The sequence below is a fragment of the Coregonus clupeaformis genome, chromosome 12 (genome assembly GCF_020615455.1).
Source record: "Coregonus clupeaformis isolate EN_2021a chromosome 12, ASM2061545v1, whole genome shotgun sequence".
NCBI classification, from domain to species: domain Eukaryota; kingdom Metazoa; phylum Chordata; class Actinopteri; order Salmoniformes; family Salmonidae; genus Coregonus; species Coregonus clupeaformis.
The window spans coordinates 51,765,464-51,789,006 of NC_059203.1; the positions used below are offsets into that span (position 1 = coordinate 51,765,464).

Genomic DNA, 23,543 nt, shown 5'->3' on the forward strand with positions numbered 1-23,543 from the left:
GAGTTTCTCTGGTATCAAGTAATTCAGGATGCAAGAAGATATTTGACACTTAGATGGAGAGTTGATACATGTATTTAATATATGGTACCGGATTCAACGTGACAAGCTGCACGTGAGTGGCCTATTGTCATTTGGACTCCCCACCGGATTCAACATAGCAAGATACACGTGGGTTGCATCTCACTATTTGAATGATAGGCATACAAAATCTCTCAGTTTATATACTGCTTGGCAAGCTAATTCTACCCAACAGTTGCCAACCATTATTAGAATAAACTCCCAACTACAATAGTATCACCCTATATGGTATCATCTTGCACCCTAGTCAGGACATTCCATCACATACTCATTCTAAAAGTAACATCAGTGGCCCCCCAGTCTTCCTTGGCAAGCATACCTTCTGGCACCCACCAGTGACATAAATAAATGGAATGTCCTCATCCTCAAAATCCTATGTAACACACAAAATATCAAACACATCAACAAATCCTGTGTAAAATATGTCATATCAATCCCCCATTTTCTTAATTTTTCTGTTGTAAGTAAAATTCCACAGATATAACATTTACTTAAACCAAACAATTCACATAAAATGTGATTCCCAAAATAAAATATTCTCCCATAGCTCTACATAGGATTGGAGTAAATTCCTCATATAACTCAATCAACATTATCAATGGACACTTGAATAACATGATATAGATGAAGAATTTGCACTCTCCCTCCTTGCATTCATACTGACTGATACCGCTGTAATCACTAATCCCATCCTGTATTTCTCTAATATTTTCCATAGCTTTAGTTAAATTCCCAAAACCTTCCTCATCTGATGGTATGTACAATATGCATCTTCCCCTACAATCGCATACACTATCCCTTTAGCTGCTGTAAAAGCATCCCATGTAATGCGATTATAAATTGCATATTGTCTAATGAGTGCCATTTAAGACCCTATTGCTGGACTATTAGTAGGTACCATGTTTAGTCTGAACTCTGTTCAACCCTGACTCCGTTCCACTAATATGCCTTAGGATAGAGGCAAAGGATAACACTCCTTCATTCACTGATAAATCAGGACAGCCTTGGATTAGTTAGGATTGAGGAATTCAACCCAAGGTCAGATCAGATGAAAATAGCATAAACATTCCTATGTCACACATACTGAACCCCATGATAGGAACCAATTCAGTTCTTGCATATCAACATAGATGTAACCCTATCTCCGTGTTCATTGATTAACTATGTTGATCTTATAGTTCACTGAGTCTGAATATATGTAACTATAGTCTACTGAAAAATATTCAAATTAATTATCCAACCCAAATTTAGAATAACAATGCTTAGTGATTCATATGGGTCTTATCAATCGAAGTTAAAAACCCTCAAATTAGCACATATCACCACTCTCAGAATGTACACTTATATTACATACAGTATAACAATCCAGAATTCTAGTATTACCTTCCTCATCATGAGAATAACTACAGATCATTATCACAATGCATTCTTAATCCCAATTACTATAAATTTAGCAGTGTGTAGTCCTCCTCAATCAACCTGATGCCCCAAATAATAATTTTAGATCAGTCCAAATCAATTACGGGCCCAGTTGACCAACCCCTTCATTCCCCGGAGGATGAAGGATTACTTTATCCTATCCCAGGTATTCCTTAAAGAGGTGGGGTTTCAAGTGTCTCCGGAAGGTGGTGAGTGACTTCGCTGTCCTGGCGTCGTGAGGGAGCTTGTTCCACCATTGGGGTGCCAGAGCAGCGAACAGTTTTGACTGGGCTGAGTGGGAACTGTGCTTCCGCAGAGGTAGGGGGGCCAGCAGGCCAGAGGTGGATGAATGCAATGCCCTCGTTTGGGTGTAGGGACTGATCAGAGCCTGAAGGTACGGAGATGCCGTTCCCCTCACAGCTCCGTAGGCAAGCACCATGGTCTTGTAGCAGATGCGAGCTTCAACTGGAAGCCAGTGGAGTGTCCGGAGGAGCGGGGTGACGTGAGAGAACTTGGGAAGGTTGAACACCAGACGGGCTGCGGCATTCTGGATGAGTTGTAGGGGTTTAATGGCACAGGCATTAATTGTACTCCCCTTATCACCCTGTCGACTTCACCTCAGAGTCACAGGATCAGCAAGTTAGATCTCAATTTCTGTTAGGGAAACCCTCCACAGACAGAGAAATGGATGGTGTGGAAGTCAGGTGATTCTTGAAATTTTGGAAGATCTTGGATGTTCTTGGAGGTCTGTCCCTCCGCTGAGGGAATCAGCCAGAGCAAGTAGCATTCCCATTGCATTCCCATTGCCAGTAGCATTCCCATTGCCATCGTCTCCCATCTCATCTCTAGGTCGTCGGTTTCCTCATGGTACTCTGGTGCAGTGGTTTAGATGATACCAGGTCAATCTTCCCTCTATCCGTACAGCCGTTAGTGTAGCCTGGGTGACGATGTATGGTCCTTTTATCTCTGGACCTTCTTCCGTCACTAGGGTCTCGGGCTCAGGCAGAATCATTCTCAATTTATCAACATCTTTTTGTGGAGTGTGTCCTTCTGGCAGCGTACCAATAGGGAAGCTCAAAGTCACTGCTGCAAAGACACACAAACACAGACACAAAATAAAACAATGCTCCGCAGTGGCGGTGCCATCTTCCTTCTCTGGGTTTGGAACACTCCTACAGTGGGACACATGGATGCAGGTATCTCTCTCTGCTACTTTCCCCTCCATTGAGGTAGCCAGCAACAACTAGTACTGACCTCTCCACCTAGGGTCTGTCCAGCTCTTACTTCTATAATCCTTCACCGCCAGTCTCCAGGGCGCAGACAACACTCAGATTATCCTGCTAGGTTGGGCAGAGAAGCCTTGGGAAGAAAGTCTTAAGAATATTGTTAGGTGAGGCACCGTATGCTACTGTACCATGTCTTCTCTTCAGTCAGGAGTAGCCTTGAGATTAGGAAGTGATTCATGCGTTCAAAAAACAAAACAACAACATTGCCTGTTAAACCAAAATAATAAATGAAATTAAAACGACAACCTTTGATAATATCTTCACTTAATTGTATGCCATAAGTTAATTCAAGGAATAATAAAATTGACTAGCGACAGGTGTCCCTCATTCAGGGCTAGCGCTCTCTCTCTCTGTCATTGTTATGTTCCGAATCATATATATGGCTATGAACTATAAACTTCTTCACAATTGTCAGTATTACCAATGACCCTCAACTCGGTATAATTAATGACTTTAAATTCATCATTCTATGTCTCTCGGTTTTCGAGTGTGGGTGATCAAATCACACTAGAAAGTCAGGACAGAGGTGAGAGGTCATTCAAATCCTTCAAATAAGTGTTTCACTCTATAGTAGACTAATCATTTAACAACAGTGAAAACATTTCATACCTGTAGTATCCCAAGTGTTCAATCAGTCCTTAGTACAGTTATTTTAAAAATAAATCACATTTTTTATTAAAACTCACTCAGAAAATACAACTTCAAAAAATGACATGTGTGTGCCCCTTTAATACATATCATTTCTAATCCATGAAAACCCCCAAAACAAAATGAAATAGTCCACTCAGTGAGTCAAACATGCTTTAACACCACTACCAAACATACATAACGAGTTTATTGTGTGTGGTTATTTGCAAACCATATTTAAAATAAAAATAAAATAAAACCCCCCCAAAAAATGGCCATGACCAGGCTACATCACTGTTTCTTTTAACTCAGAAAACCCTCAATAACATTACTTGTGACTACTCCAGAATAAGATGACCTAAAATCTCTCATAAGATGAAAACCACCTAAGGTTCTCTGAGTTAGCAATGAGCATCCCTACTTTATTACCCTTTAGACTTCATTTTATGTAATTCTCCGTAGGAGACAACGTCTCAAACAACTTTGATAATAGATGCCTGGGATAAAATATCACTGATTCTTTATGCGAAGTAATGATTATATTGGCGACTAAATAAAATATGACATTTAGAGAGGTGACAGGAACAATGTAAGGCGAAACAGATATTAACTATGTCGTTGGACATTGATCCAGTAACGATACCATAATAATTTGATATGGGATCAAATGGAGATGATTTTGGGGTTGAATAGTCCTTGTTCCTTAACATATCAATCCTGGAAGAAAGAATCCTACTCAAAACACATCAGATAATACCAATGTTTCATTAAGTTGACTAGACACCTTCTAATATAAAACTAGAACCCATTGACGCTAATCTAATCATCGCAACCTGTTGCATTGATTTATCAAAAATATAAAACTGTTTATCACCAAATCTAGAACCTTCAGAAAGTTGGTGCTGCCCCGTCAGCGTAATAATCAAAACTACCTGCAACCCCCTGTTCCACGTAACGGAAACAGATTAACGTTTTAGAATTCAGTAACTGTCTGCATAACTGGTGTTACGCAAACTATAGAATCGTATAATAATAATAAAAAATTGTCAAAGAACGTTTCCAATTCAACTATTCAGATCTCTGCTTCAAATTACCCCCTGCATCCTTTACATCCCGATATAGCTCAGCCTTCACAACTCTCATTCACCCGCGGAGTAAAACATGGCATTGGTAAAGCTTATCCATAAACCACCAATAACCAATAGCATATTTGCATTCACCTTGTTAGCAAACATTATTGTCATTCCAGTCTACCCAAACCATTCAATTCGACCTTCTCATTTCCCAATTACATTAGCTCCTTAATGATAATTAGTTTGATTGAAACACTAAATTGGCTTTGTACTATATTATAAGTTACATTGTTAATTTCCAAACCTTATGGGCCGTTTTTTCTTACATGTTGTACCCGGACGGAGAAAATCCCTTAATAGTTACATAATCAGGTTAAGTCAATTTCCTATGTTTTCCAAAAAGTGGACATACGCCAATCATTTTGTAAGACTATTACCCCTAGTTTGTAGACAGTCATATAATGCTTAATCTTATATTCATCAAATTATCTATGTATTATTTCCCACCCCTCACGTACGTCTACATTTTAGGTGCGCAAGTTAGCATATGAATATTATTCCAATTATTACTTTATCAAGTCTCTAATAATTGATTACACACATAAAATTCATCATATTTTCATATACTCACATAATCCATATAGAACGTTAGAAATCCTTAGGTACTCACATCAACCAATCCCTTCGTGTTTTTTAACGATTCTCAATCGACACAAATCAGCTTCTTCAAACATACTCCCAGCGGAACCAAAAAACAAACAAAAAACGTTTGTTTCCCGGACACTGACCTACCTGTCATGGGATCCTCAATGGTTCTCTAACCTTCCGGAAACCCCATTAAAGTCTCCCAGAAAATATAGACTTGTCGCTACTCTCTAAACTACATCCCACTCTCAATATCACTCCGTGATATACTATGATGGGCATTGATGTACGGAACCACAAGATAACATTATATCAAAGCTTATTATCCAAATCTCAATCATCTTATCATACCCATTTCTATCTTTTATTATCCAACCTTCAGATTAATACATATTTCCATATTCACACACTATTTTCCAAACACACTTAATCAATACTTTTATAACCTGCAGAAATATCTTATTCTACAAAAGGGGCCAAACTTGGAATGTCAATTCCATCACATTAACATTTTACTATAACTGATTTTAGGATTACATATTTTATTAGCCTGACTTCCATAAGATTCTATAAATAACCAATAATATATGTCACTATCATCATCAATTGTGATTGTCTTGCCAGATTCAGGTCTACTAAGTTGACTCCCCATGTTTATATATTAATTCATGCAATGTTAGTAATAAAATATTTGAATCAAATCCCCAACTTGATCTTTATTTAAATGTAGTTTGTTGCCATGATTCAACATGTATCTGCTCGATTCTTTATGCCGTATCAGTTATTGTTCTCTCTCTCTCCTGACCGTTTTGAGTAATTCACAAAGGACTAATTCTCTCTTATAGGGCTTATACAAAGGACTCTAACCTTTAACAACGCTTGTTGAGGACTTGAACTTCGTAACAAAGGACTCTAACCTTTACTCAAACCTAACACTTTATGATGATTCAACACACCAAAGGACTCAAATCTATATTTTTCCTTCTTTATAATGTCGTACACATTAAGGACTCAAACCTATATTTTTCTATATTTATAATGTCGTACACATTAAAGGACCCTGCGCCCAATCTTGTTAAACCCACTCTCCTTCTCCTCTGTTGTTTTTACTCATTACTCTGAACACTCTATTTTGAATCATAGCACCATGTCATTGTCTAATTTGATATTCCTCTTACATATGTTTACATACTCGAATACCACTCATTTATTCCCCTCAAAAAAATATTGAATTTTAAATGTTCATTACAGCTCAGCTTTACCACAGATAAGCAGAATTTAACATAATCAAAAAAATAAAAGTCTGCTTACCTGTTAGTTCGGCTGTGAACTGCATCCTGTTAGTTTAGACGCCAATCTGTTATGATGAGTTTCACTGGTATCAAGTAATTCAGGATGCAAGAAGATATTTGACACTTAGATGGAGAGTTGATACATATATTTAATATACGGTACCGGATTCAACATGACAAGCTGCATGTTGTCATTTGGACTCCCCACCGGATTCATCATAACAAGATACACGTGGGTTGCATCTCACTATTTGAATGATAGGCATACAAAATCTCTCCGTTTATATACTGCTTGGCAAGCTAATTCTACCCAACAGTTGCCAATCATTGTTAGAATACACTCCCAACTACAATAGTATCACCCTATATGGTATCATCTTGCACCCTAGTCAGGACATTCCATCACATACTCATTCTAAAAGTAACATCAGTGGCCCCCCAGTCTTCCTTGGCAAGCATACCTTCTGGCACCCACCAGTGACATAAATAAATGGAATGTCCTCATCCTCAAAATCCTATGTAACACATAATATCAAACACATTAACAAATCCTGTGTAAAATACATCATATCACGGGCTATACAGTGTCACGGAAGCACAACCCCAGGTGCTCTCTGTCCACAAGGGGGCACCACTTTCCATAGGTGTCTTATTACTGGGATTCTTTGCTGGTTCCTCCCTCTAGCTCACTGGTCCCTATGAGGTACTTAGTGATACAGGTTATGGGCTCGGTAGGCTATTGTCAATCATGCTTTTATCCCACACACCATCTGTTATCACAGATGGGGTCCATTTTTCAGAGCTCTCTGTCCCTTTACCAGCTGGGTTACAAGGTGCGGTGTCACCGGTACCTATGACCGGTGGGCATGATCACCTCCATGATAACGTTTTCCTGGTTTTATTTTTAATGTGTGCAGCCCCCGCGCACCTAGCGCAATGAGAGGGGAGGTGGAACCGGCTGGGGTCCCCCCTTGCCCCCCTCCCCAGATGTTCGCTGTGACAACAGTACCCCCAAGTGGAACTGCCAATCAGGGTAGGTCATTGGTAACCGAAGCCCCCGAACCCAGTGGACAGGGCTTCAGGCAAACGTCGGCACTTAAACAGATTGTTTCTACCCCAAGTTCCTTGGTGTTCACAGGTGACTTCTATGATAGCTGTGGTTCCCCCCGGGCTGTTGCTGATGCGACCTTTCCAGCGGTGAGTGAAATACACTCACTTGGACGCATTGCGCCACCTAAACCGGTCACTCCAGGTGTCCCCGTCATGCTTATGGGCTTTGGCTCGGTGGAGGGACCTGTGGCTGTTGTTGCTGGGTACCCCCATGGGTTGAGTTATATCCCGCAAGGTGATCATGACGTCCCCAAGGGAGGGGGCTGCGCTGTGCGAGGGCAGCTCAATTCAGGGGTTGTGGGCAGTGTTGCACATCAATAACCTGGAGCTTTTTCACGGTGTACATAGCGCTCATTCACTTTCTCCCATTGTTGGCAGGCCAGTGGTTGAGGACAGAGAGCAGTGGTGGCATACATCAACAGACAGGGAGGGGTGCGGTCTCGCCTCCTCTTATCCTTGAATTGCTCCCTACTGCTGTGGAGCAGTGCGCACTTTCCCTCGCTCCGGGCGCATCATCTCCCCGGGTGCCTCACCACGAGAGCGAATCTGCCATCCGGGGGGGCCCTCGTTCTCGGGACAATGACTTCCCACCAGTCATTGGCCTTGACAGGCGTGATTCTAATGTTCTTCAGTAGAGGGCGCTAGCGAGCAAACTCCCCATAGCTGTCTTGTACCTAATTTCCCTCCTTCAGGGAACAGTAGTTATAGTCATAACTGTACGTTTTCAATAAGGCCTTCTGACTGTCAGTAACACTCCCCCATGCCAGGGGGAATCAACTCCAAGACTTTCAATATCAACTCCTCCCTCAAAGGAGTGATACACCTTTAAACATTCTCAATATCACCTCCCTCCCTCCATCCCCTCCATCCCTCCCTCTACTTCAATCAGAATGTAATCTGCACACACACCAGGAGACCAACATTTACCACCAGTTAGATCTCGCTATCCCCTCCTGCTGCTAGTTTATTTTTCATCCAAACTGGAAAACGATCTACTTTGCATATAGCTTAACAACTCGGCTTTGTCTGCCAGTTTCCTCTTTAATAGCATCACAGAAACATAGAGATCATTAATTTATTCTTAGAGAAGAAGGCTGGGTATTTACCATGATGCAATCACAATGGCAGTTGGATTGATTGGTTGCTTGTTTGTATCATATCAGGTTTACTCAGAACTGTGTAATACCCCTGGCCAGCCTCCCATTAGACTGCTGTATGGTGGTATTGTGTTCCCCTCCCCTCCCCTCTCCTCTCCTCTCCTCTCCTCTCCTCTCCTCTCCTCTCCTCTCCTCTCCTCTCCTCTCCTCTCCTCTCCTCTCCTCTCCTCTCCTCTCCTCTCCTCTCCTCTCCTCTCCTCTCCTCTCCTCTCCTCTCCTCTCCTGTCCTGTCCTGTCCTGTCCTGTCCTGTCCTGTCCTGTCCTGTCCTGTCCTGTCCTGTCCTGTCCTGTCCTGTCCTGTCCTCTCCTCTCCTGTCCTGTCCTGTCCTCTCCTGTCCTGTCCTGTCCTGTCCTGTCCTGCTCTCATCTCCTCTCCCATCTGCTGCTGTGTGAAACCTGTCACATTACTCCACAGGGGGAAGCATCAGCAGACAAATGGAGAAATATCTAAAACTTTCTCTAGATCATGATCCTCCTCCTAGCTTTGATGCTCTGACTCTCTCATATGGCTCTATCTTGCTGGTTGGCTGTCCAGACAACACAAGAATGATAACGTGTTGATCAGTTATCTGAGCTTCCATCCTGACAGGCCCCAGCGTTAGGGATCTCTTGCAGAGCAGGGTCAAGCTGCAGGGGTCAACCTTAAGGTCAAGGATGACCTCTAGGACGACTTCTTCCAAGGAGAGTCAGATTCCCTTAGGCTTTGCATTGGTTTTTAAATGCTGTTTTCCCCATACACTCTTACACTATTGAGAATTTATCAAGGTTGATGAATGTCATAGCATGCATCATTCACTTCAAGAGAGCAGAGTGAATTAATTATTCAATAGTTTTTTATTGAATCACAAAGGCAATACAATCAATAAAACACAATACAATTTCTCCCCTTTTTGAACAACCCCACCTTCCCACCCAACCACCCATCCCAAATATACCCCTGGAGGCACACCATCCCCAACCTCGGTCAACACATAATATTTAAAAAAATGAAACATACCAAAAAACAAAATAACAGACAAACTACAATAAAATAACAATTACACACAGAAAATGTGTTTGCCCATATAACATCACCAAGAGATTATTGAGGCAGCTACTTTCCAAATTTCTATAGTAGTATGTTTAGCTTTATTCATGTGGACGGTGGATAACGCTAACATAACTACATCCTGAAAGTATGCCAACCATTTCCTTATATTTACATTGAAGTCATTTAGCAGACGCTCTTATCCAGAGCGACTTACAGTTAGTGAGTGCATAAATTATCATACTGGCCCCCCGTGGGAATCGAACCCACAACCCTGGCGTTGCAAACGCCATGCTCTACCAACTGAGCTACACGGGATATGAAGGTCATGAGGTGGCAACCAGCGCTGAACATCATGTTTTTTTACTTCACTTTACACTGTTTCTCATTCAGCTGCATACCTGAATCGTCATTAAGTAACAGAGGAATTGGTTCAAAGGGTACAGTTTTATCTATCATGTCAGAGAGAATAGACCACACTTTCCTCCAAAACTCATAAACCTCAGGACAATCCGATATCATATGTTTGTATGTGCCAAGTGTATTGAGAGAACATAGATCACAGTTTAGGCTTAGAGCCCGTTTTGCATAAAATCGTACAAGTGGTGTCCAGTACAATCTATGACAGAGCTTAAAATTAATTAACTGATGGTTTGGGTTCTTTGATGAGTGAAATATATTCTCCCAGACACTGTCCCGATCAATAGCATCATCATCAAGCAAAATCCTTTACCCACGCCTTAACCATTGAAAGATCTTTCTGCTTTAGTAATTGAAAATGAGAGTAAATAACTCACACAAAACCTCTGGAAGGGAATGTAAAAATTCACTCTATCACTGGGTGCCTTCCCAAACCTGTACCCCATGGGACCCATATAGGCATGAAGTGCTGACCATAGTCTAAGATAAAGAAAGAATGACGACCCTGGCAAATAAAAAAGGAGAAGTTCCTGAAAACACCCTCTGAGTTAAATATATAGGGGGTCCCATCCGGAAACAAATGTTTTTAGGGGGGAAACGAACTCAATACTTAAAATGACTAACACGAAACCAAAACTGTGTAGAAATGATAATGGACCTACGATCGATAGAGGACTGTTTTATTGCTAATTTTAACACCAAGGAAATATTATTTTTTTATCTGTGCAGCCCTCAGTACTTTGTTGGTCTATTACCTGAAGTAGTAGCCTTGTTATGCCACAGAGAGGTATGGAGATACCAGTTCCAGTTACCACCTCCACATTTCTTAACCCTCCTAAAGTTATCTATTGTATTAGGACCATAATAGGACCATAATATAACATGCATTTCTTATTAGTTATACCAGAAAATATCAATCTAATAGGATAAACTATTATGTGACCTTCTCTAAAGACGACAGATGCACCATCAATCCAGAATCAATTGGAACCTTGTTAGTTTTCTTCATACATCTATTGAGCTCCCCTACTCAAATTTGATAGTCAACAAGACACATTTTCTTAATTAACTAATTTGTGACAATGAGCTGGATGATCTACGATTGTCTCAAGCCACAGGAGCACAGGGCGATAGCTGAAACCAGTATTGACAGAGGTTGTATTGACTTATGGAGATGAGGAATCTATGGTCATGAGGATGAACACTATGGACTGGATCCCTGCTGCTTTACGAGGCTATAGTGTACATTAGTTATTTGACATATCTGGAGCCTCTGGTCAAATGTTTTATGGTCACTGTCTGTCTGTTTGTCTGTAACATCATCAGAGCAGAAGGGTTTATGTGATCAATACTATATTTCTGATCATAAAGAATAGAGCTCTGCTCGGAATGCTATTAGAATGGATTTGGTTTGCTCCACTAGACCATGTAGTAGGTTATACCCCTTTATCAATGTGATCTTGGTAAAGCATGGCTATATCTATAGACTTTACCAGGATCACATTGATTAAGGGGTATAGTGGAAACCTACATCGTCCAGTGGAGAAATCCAAATCCATTATATTGATGTTGTGAGCATGTCAGTCAGTATCCCTGTCAGTGCTGTGTTCATGAACTATTGGCTGGGGTACCAGCTAACTCTGGCCCTGGCTGATGATTAAATCCGTAGAGCAGGCAGGCTATGTCCAGCATGGAACAGAATTACAGACAGAGTGCTACGGTCCTCCCACATCACATTTTTTCTCACTACTAGAGGGGTTGACAAAGGGAAGCAGAGTGAGTGAGAGACAGGGATGGAGGGAAGAAGAGTGAGAGAGAGACAGGGAGGGAGGGAAGCAGATTGAGAGAGAGAAAAAACTGTTCCATATATGTGTCGCATCAGGGGTGCCTGATCTATGGCTCTGTGTTATAGATCTGATTTAGCCCTGATATCCCTGACACATATTGATCTGAGTGACAAAATGGAACGTGAAGCTTCTTATCTTATGTTACCTCACATACAACTGAATAGCATGTGGAGTGGCCGATCTAATCTTAACTCCCATTGACAGCTCTGGGATTTCTACTCATCATGGATTACTGCTCAAATTACCAATTTTGCTTTCTATAATGCTTAAAATATCATGCTTAAAAACCAATTGAAGTGAAGCGGGAAAAAAATACAATTTCCATAGAAATGTTCCCTTTGAGAAAAGCAGAGGGAGACAGAGCGAGAGAGAGAGAGAGAGAGAGAGAGAGAGGGTCCAGGGCAGGCTCAGTGATCTAACATGACTATTTATGGCCTAGAACAAATGTAGAAAAACACAGCACACATGGACTCTGTGGTCGTGCATGATTAACAGAACCAATCCAGAATCACTGTTGTGCTAAAACAGAACAACAGAGAACACCTGTGATTGGTGTCTCTGCTTGAGTGCCACTGCTTGGATGTGTGTGTGTGTGTGTGTGTATGTGTGTGTGTGTGTGTGTGTGTCAGCATCAGTGTGCATGAATGCCCAAATGTGTGTGTGTAAAATCAAATCAAATCAAATGTTATTTGCCACATGCGCCGAATACAACAGGTGTAGACCTTACAGTGAAATGCTTACTTACAAGCCCTTAACCAACAATGCAGTAAAAAAAAAAAAAAAAAAAAAAGTGTTAATTAAAAAATAGATAAGTAAAAAATTGTAAAATCAAATAACAGTAGCGAGGCTATATACAGGGGGCACCGGTACAGAGTCAATGTGCGGGGGCACCGGTTAGTCAAGGTAATTGAGGTAATATGTACATGTGGGTAGAGTTAAAGTGACTATGCATAAATAATAAACAGAGTAGGAGCAGTGTAAAAGAGGGGGTTGAGGTGGGGGGGCAATGCAAATAGTCCGGGTAGCCATGATTAGCTGTTCATGTGTCTTATGGCTTGGGGGTAGAAGCTGTTAAGAAGCCTTTTGGACCTAGACTTGGCGCTCCGGTACTGCTTGCCGTGCAGTAGCAGAGAGAACAGTCTATGACTAGGGTGGCTGGAGTGTTTGACAATTTTTAGGGCCTTCCTCTGACACCGCCTGGTATAGAGGTCCTGGATGGGCCGTACGCACTATCCTCTGTAGTGCCTTGCGGTCGGAGGCGGTTGCCGTTGCTATACCAGGCGGTGATGCAACCAGTCAGGATGCTCTTGATGGTGCAGCTGTATAACTTTTTGAGGATCTGAGGACCCATGCAAAATCTTTTCAGTCTCCTGAGGGGGAATAGGCTTTGTCGTGCCCTCTTCACGACTGTCTTGGTGTGTTTGGACCATGATAGTTTGTTGGTGATGTGGACACCAAGGAACTTGAAGCTCTGTTCCACTACAGCCCCGTCGATGAGAATGGGAGCGTGCTGAGTCCTCTTTTTTTCCTGTAGTCCACAGTCATCTCCTTTGTCCTGATCACGATGAGGGAGAGGTAGTTATCCTGTCACAACCCGGCCAGGTCTCTGACCTCCTCACTATAGGCTGTCTCATCGTTGTCAGTGATCAGGCCTACCACTGTTGTGTCGTCGGCAAACTTAATGATGGTGTTGGAATTGTGCCTGGCCATGCAGTCATGGGTGAACAGGGAGTACAGGAGGGGACTGAGCATGCACCCCTGAGGGGCCCCCGTGTTGAGGATCAGCGTGGCAGATGTGTTGTTACCTACCCTTACCACCTGGGGGCGGCCTGTCAGAAAGTCCAGGATCAAGTTGCAGAGGGAGGTGTTTAGTCCCAGGGTCCTTAGCTTAGTGATGAGCTTTGAGGGCACTAGGGTGTTGAACGCTGAGCTGTAGTTAATGAATAGCATTCTCACGTAGGTGTTCCTCTTGTCCAGGTGGGAAAGGGCAGTGTGGAGTGCAATAGAGATTGCATCATCTGTGGATCTGTTGGGGTGGTATGCAAATTGGAGTGGGTCTAGGGTTTCTGGGATAATGGTGTTGATGTGAGACATGACCAGCCTTTCAAAGCACTTCATGGCTAAAGACGTGAGTGCTACGGGTCGGTAGTCATTTATGCAGGTTATCTTAGTGTTCTTGGGCACAGGGACTATGGTGGTCTGCTTGAAACATGTTGGTATTACAGACTGAGTCAGGAACATGTTGAAAATGTCAGTGAAGACACTTGCCAGCACATGCTCGGAGTACACGTCCTGGTAATCCGTCTGGCCCTGCTTAAAAGTCTTACTCACATCGGCTACGGAGAGCGTGATTACATAGTCATCTTGAACAGCTGATGCTCTAATGCATGCTTCAGTGTTGCTTGCCTCGAAGCGAGCATAGAAGTGATTTAGCTCGTCTGGTAGGCTTGTGTCACTGGGCAGCTCGCGGCGGTGCTTCACTTTGTAGTCTGTAATAGTTTTCAAGCCCTGCCACATCCGACGAGCGTCAGAGCCGGTGTAGTACGATTCAATCTTAGTCCTGTATTGACTCTTTGCCTCTTTGATGGTTCGTTGGAGGGCATAGCAGGATTTCTTATAAGCGTCCCGGTTAGAGTCCCGCTCCTTGAAAGCGGCAGCTCTACCCTTGAAAGCGGCAGCTCTACACAACTGTTTGTGTGTGTCTGTGTGTGTGTGTGATTGTCTTGCCAGTGTGTGTGAGTGTCTCCCCTCATCATAATTATGTGTGTGTGTGCCACAGCTACCTGAATGAAATGGAGAGGATAGCCAAATCAGACTACATCCCCACACAGCAGGATGTGCTGCGGACCAGAGTCAAGACCACCGGCATCGTGGAGACACACTTCACCTTCAAAGACCTGCACTTCAAGTAAGGGCTCTCAGAACAAACTTGGCAACCTGACTAGTGTGTGTCTGTATATTTGTATGGCTTTGTGTATTGGGACAGGGGCAAACTGACCATTACATTATTACATTAATGTGAAAACAAAATGTATTCATTGCACAAATATAAAGAGACCAGCCACTGATATATCTTTCTGGCCCCCCTTGTTTTTGACTTTCTTCAAATGTGAGTGCTGCTTCCTTATTATGTGTAGTTCTGCCAATCACAACATTTTAAAATGTCTCTCCGTAACACCAGTCACTCGAGACTCGAAGCCACGAGGGTAGAACACATTTCAACGCGTCTCCTTCCTGAGCGGTATGACGGCTGCGTGGTCCCATGGTTTATACTTGCGTACTATTGTTTGTACAGATGAACGTGGTACCTTCAGGCGTTTGGAAATTGCTCCCAAGGATGAACCAGACTTGTAGAGGTCTACAATTTTCTTTCTGAGGTCTTGGCTGATTTATTTTGATTTTCCCATGATGTCAAGCTAAGAGGCACTGAGTTTGAAGGTAGGCCTTGAAATACATCCACAGGTACACCTCCAATTGACTCAAATGATGTCAATTAGCCTATCAGAAGCTTCTAAAGCCATGACATCATTTTCTGGAATTTTCCAAGCTGTTTAAAGGCACAGTCAACTGACTGTATGTAAACTTCTGACCCACTGGAACAATTGTTAGAAGAATTACTTGTGTCATGCACAATTTAGATGTCCTAACCGACTTGCCAAAACTATAGTTTGTTAGCAAATGTGTGGAGTGGTTGAAAAACGAGTTTTAGTGACTCCAACCTAAGTGTATGTAAACTAAAAGACTTCAACTGTATATTTAGAAAATTATCAAAAATGATGTATTATTAGCTAGCTAGCTTGCTACAGAAACTTAGTGCGCAGGCTAACTCAAATGAGCTGCTAACATAATGTTCGCTAGTTAGCTAACTTTACATACTGTATAGCTAGCTAAGTGAATTAAACATCACCAGCTTGCTAACTTCATATTAGCTAGTTAGCTAGCTATCTAACAGCCATGTAGCTTTAGGTAGCTAGCTAACAGCCATGGGAGAGGGTGAAATGATTAGCTAGCAAATAATCTGTCTATAAACAATTGTTGGAAAAATTACTTTGAAGTGTTTGAAAAACAAGTTTTAATGACTCCAACCTAAGTTTATGTAAACTTCTGACTTCAACTGTATGTGCTTTAAACAACCAGAAAGACGATGAGAAACATGATGATAATCAAGCCATTCCTGTCTATCTGTGTAAGTGGTCTGACATGAGTCCACAGTGACCTGGTTCCAGATAAACTCAGAGCACTGGCCTGGCTGACATTTGCCTTCTGTCACAGACATGATGTCAGGGATGAATAATACATGGGGACAATCGATAAGAAAAAAGACACTTATTTTTATCTCCATCCTGTTGGCTGTAGCTATGGAAACTAATCTCCAGGAAGATACCAACAGAATGAATGGCATAAAAATGACAACGGCAACAAAAAAAGAAGAGAGATGTGGTACATTAGAGAGAGATAATGAAAGACGAAAGAATGCTATGTCTGTTTATTTTGTGTTGCCATCTCTGATTCCATATGCAGAAACAATTTCAGCTCATACCTACCGATATATCAGTTTGGATCGTTACAGGAACATGGCAGCCAAAGTGACAGCCGGTGAGAGCCAAGTAGACGAGCTGAAGAAAGAGGTGATGGATCAGAGAATGGAGCTGAGCGTCAAGACTGAACTGCACTTCTACAAGAACAAAATAGAGGAACTGGAGAGCAAAGAAGCAGCCCAAACAGCAGAACTATTCACCATGGGCCCGATTCATACTTATGAAATGTATACCTTTCCTACTCATGCCTTTCCTACACACTTCTCAGTAGTTGGTATTCAGACTTACCTTATGGAGAAGCGTAACAAGGTTTGTGGCTCCCTTTGCGCACACTGAATACATTTAATTCAACCCCAGAAACACCCACTGGGTGACCTACTAATTTGATCAGGGAGTTGTTCAATTAGTTTCTCTGTTAATTTATCTAAAGCAGTCCTTTTAAAATACTGTGTACCTTTAATTTCAATTTTATCAGCACAAGACTAGAATGTAGCAACCTGTCAGTTCCAAGTGGAACAACATCTACAGTGGGGAAAAAAAGTATTTAGTCAGCCACCAATTGAGCAAGTTCTCCCACTTAAAAAGATGAGAGAGGCCTGTAATTTTCATCATAGGTACACGTCAACTATGACAGACAAATTGAGATTTTTTTTCTCCAGAAAATCACATTGTAGGATTTTTAATGAATTTATTTGCAAATTATGGTGGAAAATAAGTATTTGGTCACCTACAAACAAGCAAGATTTCTGGCTCTCACAGACCTGTAACTTCTTCTTTAAGAGGCTCCTCTGTCCTCCACTCGTTACCTGTATTAATGGCACCTGTTTGAACTTGTTATCAGTATAAAAGACACCTGTCCACAACCTCAAACAGTCACACTCCAAACTCCACAATGGCCAAGACCAAAGAGCTGTCAAAGGACACCAGAAACAAAATTGTAGACCTGCACCAGGCTGGGAAGACTGAATCTGCAATAGGTAAGCAGCTTGGTTTGAAGAAATCAACTGTGGGAGCATTTATTAGGAAATGGAAGACACACTCATAATCTCCCTCGATCTGGGGCTCCACGCAAGATCTCACCCCGTGGGGTCAAAATGATCACAAGAGCGGTGAGCAAAAATCCCAGAACCACACGGGGGGACCTAGTGAATGACCTGCAGAGAGCTGGGACCAAAGTAACAAAGCCTACCATCAGTAACACACTACGCCGACAGGGACTCAAATCCTGCGGTGCAGACGTGTCCCCCTGCTTAAGCCAGTACATGTCCAGGCCCGTCTGAAGTTTGCTAGAGTGCATTTGGATGATCCAGAAGAGGATTGGGAGAATGTCATATGGTCAGATGAAACCAAAATATAACTTTTTGGTAAAAACTCAACTCGTCGTGTTTGGAGGACAAAGAATGCTGAGTTGCATCCAAAGAACACCATACCTACTGTGAAGCATGGGGGTGGAAACATCATGCTTTGGGGCTGTTTTTCTGCAAAGGGACCAGGACGACTGATCCGTGTAAAGGAAAGAATGAATGGGGCCATGTATCGTGAGATTTTGAGTGAAAACCTCCTTCCATCAGCAAGGGCATTGAAGATGAAACGTGACTGGGTCCATCAGCATGACAATCATCCCAAACACACCGCCCGGGCAACGAAGGAGTGGCTTCGTAAGAAGCATTTCAAGGTCCTGGAGTGGCCTAGCCAGTCTCCAGATCTCAACCCCATAGACAATCTTTGGAGGGAGTTGAAAGTCTGTGTTGCCCAGCGACAGCCCCAAAACATCACTACTCTAGAGGAGATCTGCATGGAGGAATGGGCCAAAATACCAGCAACAGTGTGTGAATACCTTGTGAAGACTTACAGAAAACATTTGACCTGTGTCATTGCCAACAAAGGGTATATAACAAAGTATTGAGAAACTTTTGTTATTGACCAAATACTTATTTTCCACCATAATTTGCAAATAAATTCATAAAAAATCCTACAATGTGATTTTCTGGAGAAAAAAAATCTAATTTTGTCTGTCATAGTTGACGTGTACCTATGATGAAAATTACAGGCCTCTCTCATCTTTTTAAGTGGGAGAACTTGCACAATTGGTGGTTGACTAAATACTTTTTTTCCCCACTGTACATTCTTTTTTCAGATAGAAATAACACCAATCTCCATGCACTGTAATATATAAATTAATAAGAGCTATTGATAAGGACTAGGTAAATTAGTAATCTGTTTGGATAAGGGGATTGTAAATATACACTACCGGTTAAAAGTTTCAGAACTGTGGTGGGTGATTTGGACAGAGTCAGGCGCAGGAGGGTAAATCACAGAATAAATAGTTTATTTGGTAAGACAGCGGTACGCAGCAATGTGTAAAACACTCCAGTGCGGTATTACGCACTGGAGAGAACAAGGCACACAGGTGAATATCCTGGTGATACAAAATACAATATAGTAACCTCCACAATAAACAATCACACACAAAGACAAGGGGGGCAGAGGGAATATTTATACAGGTACTGATGAGGGGATATGAACCAGGTGTGTGTAATAAACTAGACAAAACAAATGGAATGATGAGATGAGGAGCGGCAGTGGCTAGAAGGCCGGTGACGAATAACGCCGAAGCCTGCCCGAACAAGGAGAGGAGGCAGCTTCGGAGGAAGTCATGACAGTACTACCCCCTCCCCTCCACCCTTTGACGCGCAGCTTCAGCAGTGCACCGACAGGAGGGAGTAGTAACCTATAAGTAACCTTGTTTACTCTCCTCAAGACTTTGAAAGGCCCCACAAACTGCGGGCTCAGCTTCCGGCAGGGCAGGCGGAGGGGCAGATTCCAGGTTGGGAGCCAGACCCGATCACCCGGTACAAAGACCGGGGCCTCACTGCGGTGGCGGTCAGCATTGGCCTTCTGGCGATGCACGGCACGCTGGAGGTGGACGTGGGCAGCGTTCCACGTCTCAGCCGCATGCCGAAACCAGTCATCCACCGCAGGGCTATGATGCTATGGTGCCAGGACCGGCTGATAACCTAAAACACATTGAAAATGAGATAGGTTAGTGGAGGAGTGGCGGAGAGAGTTCTGGGCATATTTGGCCCATGGAAAGAACACTGACCAATTTTGGAGAATCTCTTATAAAATGGGTTAGAATCATGTATAGTAACCCTATGTGTAAAATAGTAAATAATGGCTATTTCTCAGAAAGTTTTAAACTGTCAAGAAGAGTGAAACAAGGTTGTTCGGCATATCTATTTATTATGGCCATCGAGATGTTAGCTATTAAAATCAGATCCAACAATAATATCAAAGGATTAGAAATCCAGGGCTTAAAAAAGGTGTCATTGTACGCTGATGATTCATGTTTTCTTTTAAATCCACAACTTTAATCCCTCCACAGCATCATAGAGGATCTAGATACATTTTCTAACCTCTCTGGATTACAACCAAATTATGATAAATGTACTATATTACGTATTGGATCACTAAAAAATTAAAAAATTACATTACCATGTAGTTTACCAATAAAATGGTCTGATGGTGATGTGGATATACTCAGAATACATATCCCAAATGAAATAAATGATCTCACTCCAATACATTTTAATAGAAAGTTAGCAAAAATAGATTAGATCTTGCTACCATAGAAAGGTAAATACCTGTCAATTTGTGGAAAAATCACCTTGATTAACTCTTTAGTATTATCAAAATTTACCTATTTGCTTATGGTCTTGCCTACGCCTAGGGAACAGTTTTTTTAATTATATGAGAAGAAAAATATTCCATTTTATTTGGAACGGCAAGCCAGACAAAATTAAACGGGCCTATTTATATAATGAAAATGAATTCGGAGGACAGAAATTATTAAATATTAAAGCATTAGACCTATCACTAAAACCTTCAGTCATACAAAATGTATACTTAAATCCGACCTGGTTCTCTAGCAAATTAGTAAGATTGTCTCACCCAATGTTCAAGAATGGCATTTTTCCCGTTATTCAGATTACAACCTCACACTTTTAGTTATTTGAAAAGGAAATCATCTCCCAAATATCTCTATTTCTAAAACAAGCCATAGAAATTTGGTTGCAATTTCAATTTAATCCTCCAGAAACGACAGAACAAATAATGCAATAAATATTGTGGTTAAACTCAAATATACTAATTGATAAAAACCCTTTTCTTTTGGACAAAATTTTTCAAAAAGGTATAATCTTCGTAAACGATATCATCGGTAGGACTGGTAGAGTTATGTTGCACATGCAGCTAACAAAAACATATGGAAATGTCTGCTCTACCCAAAATTACAACCAAATAATTGCAGCATTACAACAAAAATGGAAGAGAAAAGTGGAAGGGGGAAAATGTAAGGAACTTGTCTGTCGGCCTTGCATTAAAGAACATAATTGGTTAAAGAAAACTATGATAAATAACCAGTTTCATTTAAGGACCAAAGGATTGACAGCCGTCCCGTATAGATTTCAAAATAGTTGGGAAGAGATTTTTGACGTACCGATCCCATGGCATAGTGTTTATGAACTGATATGCAAAACGACGCCGGATTCAAAACGTAGAATTTTTCAATTTAAATTATTATATAAAATGATTGCTACCAATATAATATTATATATATATATATATATATATGTGGGATACAATCTTCCCAGCTCTGCAGATTTTGCTGCGAAGAGACAGAATCATTAGATCATTTGTTTTGGTACTGTCCATTTTTAGCTTGTTTTTGGACACAGGTCCAGGAATGGCTGAAGGATTGCAATATTTACCTGGAGCTAACCCTGCAGATAGCATTACTGGGTGATCTGAAAAGTCATAGTCAATCGATCAATAATATAATAATACTTTTAGCAACAATTTTTTTTTTTCAATTTACCATCTGTAGAAACAATGAGAATAGAAAGGTTCAGAACTTTTGTAAAACACTACAGTACAGTTGAAAAATATATGGCAAATGGAAATCCAATATGGATGGTGTTAAGAGATAGATGGGTGGTGTTGAATAGAGTTGAAGGATGGGACTAATAGCAACTAACAACAACTAATAACAACAAGATAACTAATAATGTAAGCATACTGTGTCCATAATTAGTATATAGGTTATAGGTTGAGAGCTTTTGTGAAAGAGCACAGTTAGAAAGATATGGCATATAGAAGCAAACCGGATGGACATCATGAAAATGAACGTAGAGGTTGAGGGTAGAGGAAGTTCAGGAGTAAAAACAAACAAAATATAATTATTGTAAAATTGACTGTGTCCATAAAATGTATATAGTATGCTTAAGCTGGAAGTAGAGGCCTAAGCATTGTTGTTCACTAGTTTACTCCAATTAGAGAAGGGGTGGTGGGGTTGGAAAGTAATGAAGGGAAAAAAAATGTTTTTAAAGAAATGTATATGTATGTGTATTTATGTATATATATATATATATATATATATATATATATATATATATATATATATATATATGTCATGGTCAAAAGTTTTGAGAATTACACAAATATTAATTTTCACAAAGTCTGCTGCCTCAGTTTTTATGATGGCAATTTGCATATACTCCAGAATGTTATGAAGAGTGATCAGATGAATTGCAATTAATTGCAAAGTCCCCCTTTGCCATGAAAATAACCTTAATCCCCAAAAAACATTTCCACTGCATTTCAGCCCTGCCACAAAAGGACCAGCTGACATCATGTCAGTGATTCGCTCATTAACTTAGGTGAGAGTGTTGACGAGGACAAGGCTGGAGATCACTCTTTCATGCTGATTAAGTTAGAATAACAGACTGGAAGCTTTAAAAGGAGGGTGGTGCTTGAAATCATTGTTCTTCCTCTGTTAACCATGGTTACCTGCAAGGAAACACGTGTCATCATCATTGCTTTGCACAAAAAGGGCTTCACAGGCAAGGATATTGCTGCTAGTAAGATTGCACCTAAATCAACCATTTATCGGATCATCAAGAACTTCAAGGAGAGAGGTTCAATTGTTGTGAAGAAGGCTTCAGGGCACCCAAGAAAGTCCAGCAAGCGCCAGGACCGTCTCCTAAAGTTGATTCAGCTGCGGGATCGGGGCACCACCAGTGCAGAGCTTGCTCAGGAATGGCAGCAGGCAGGTGTGAGTGCATCTGCATGCACAGTGAGGCGAATACTTTTGGAGGATGGCCTGGTGTCAAGAAGGGCAGCGAGGAAGCCACTTCTCTCCAGGAAAAACATCAGGGACAGACTGATATTCTGCGAAAGGTACAGGGATTGGACTGCTGAGGACTGGGGTAAAGTCATTTTCAATGTATGTATGTGTGTATATATATATATATATATATATATATATATATATATATATATATATATATATATATTTGTGAGGGGAAAAAAACATATGGGGGATTGGAAGCGATGCAGACAATTGCATTGATGGAAGTTACAATCTATCTGCAATATTAAAGCTGATCTATCCCCTAAAAGAAAAAAGAAAAAGAAAAAAGAACACCGACCACTCCCCCGACCGGTCCTGGCAGTAGGACCGCAGGAACCTACCCACATTCTGATTCACCTGTTCCACCTGTCCATTAGACTCGGGGTGAAACCCAGAGGTCAGGCTGACCGAGACCCCCAGACATTCCATGAAAGCCTTCCAGACCCTGGATGTAAACTGGGGACCCCGGTCAGACACTATGTCCTCTGGCTCCCCGTAGTGCCGGAAGACGTGAGTAAACAGGGCTGCCGCAGTTTGCAGGGCCGTGGGGAGACCGGGCAGAGGAAGGAGGTGGCAGGCTTTAGAAAAGCGGTCCACATCGACCAGGATGGTGGTTTTACCCTGAGAGAGGGGAAGATCAGTGAGGAAGTCAATTGACAAGTGGGACCATGGCCATTGTGGAACTGGTAAGGGATGTAACTTAACCGCTGGGAGGTGCCTAGGTGCCTTACTCTGGGTGCACACCGAGCAGGAGGAGACATACACCCTCACGTCCTTAGCCAAGGTAGGCCACCAGTACTTCCCGGTCAGGCAGCGCGCTGTACGGCCAATACC

General features: G+C 41.6%; 1 protein-coding gene across 1 annotated transcript in view; it reads left to right on the forward strand.

The window, feature by feature from the left end:
• The window catches only part of LOC121578386 (guanine nucleotide-binding protein G(i) subunit alpha-2), a 201,988-nt gene that overhangs the window by 163,935 nt on the left and 14,510 nt on the right, over positions 1–23,543 (forward strand). Inside the window, exon 5 of the mRNA XM_041892743.2 lies at positions 14,761–14,889. Within this exon, the coding sequence (XP_041748677.1) occupies positions 14,761–14,889 (129 nt within the window). The remainder of the gene's footprint in view (positions 1–14,760; positions 14,890–23,543) is intronic.